Genomic DNA, 895 nt, shown 5'->3' with positions numbered 1-895 from the left:
ACCTGCACGGACGCGCCCGCCGCCGTGTGCCCCTGCTGCCATCCCTACGGGCCGCACGTGACACTCGCCAAGCACGCGGCGATGCTGGCCGGTGCGCTGGTGGGACGTTTGGTGTCGCAGCAGAGGGCAAAGCCCGAACTCCTTGTTGTGGTGCTTCAGGTGCGCGGCGCCGCGATATGCATGTACGGTAGTCACCGCCTGCGTCAGCGACCGCGAACGCCGGCTGTCGATTCAAACATGCGAACCCCGGCTCTCCCCTGGACGCCCAGCACCTCTACACCTGGCACATCCCACCCGTCCCGAACGACCCAAGGTACCCGGGGCGTTGACTGGCCTGCTGCGCGCAGCGCTGATAGACAGCTCTTTCCATTACCAGCCCTTCACCGTGATGGCGGTGCACCTGGCGCGCTCAGACCGCTCCCGCGCGGCCCCGCTCGCCGCCGCCGCCGACGTCGCCGCCGCCGCTTCCGCCGCGGTCTCGCGGGAGCGCGCGGGGCGCCTGCTCTGGTCCGCCGTCGCCGCGCGGCTTGCGGCCGCGCGCGTGGGGACGCGGGATCAAGATGGGGAGGGGAAGGACCTCGCTCTCTTCACCGCGCACCAGATCGCGTTCGCCGGGGACGTGTACGGCCCGCTGTGTCGAGACCTGGCGTCGCACGCGCCCGCGCTGCGCCAGATCCTCGCGGTGCTGACAGAACGCGTCAGGCCCGACGGCGGCGGCGGCGGCTGGGACGGCAGGGGCGAGGACACTGTCAGCAACTGCCTAAGGCTGCTGCAGGGCGCGGTGGATGCTGACCCAGACGCGACGCTGGCGGGCGTGGGGACAGCAGCGGCGCTGGCGGCGCCGCTGCTGGCGGTGCTGGCGGGGGCACCCTCCTTTCTGGAGGCCGGCCGCAAC

The 895-nt window shown here is 72.2% G+C and overlaps 1 protein-coding gene across 1 annotated transcript in view; it reads left to right on the top strand.

Moving 5' to 3' along the window:
- Window positions 1-388: 388 nt before the first annotated feature.
- The window catches only part of MNEG_2766 (hypothetical protein), a gene marked incomplete at both ends in the record, with an annotated part of 1,807 nt that continues 1,300 nt past the window's right edge, over window positions 389-895 (top strand). Inside the window, one exon of the mRNA XM_014048753.1 lies at window positions 389-814. Coding sequence (XP_013904207.1) covers window positions 389-814 — 426 coding nt within the window. The remainder of the gene's footprint in view (window positions 815-895) is intronic.

Source organism: Monoraphidium neglectum (assembly GCF_000611645.1).
Source record: "Monoraphidium neglectum strain SAG 48.87 unplaced genomic scaffold scaffold00324, whole genome shotgun sequence".
Lineage (NCBI taxonomy): Eukaryota > Viridiplantae > Chlorophyta > Chlorophyceae > Sphaeropleales > Selenastraceae > Monoraphidium > Monoraphidium neglectum.
Note: the sequence above shows the minus strand (reverse complement) of the source record. Positions and strands in the feature narration are given on the sequence as shown.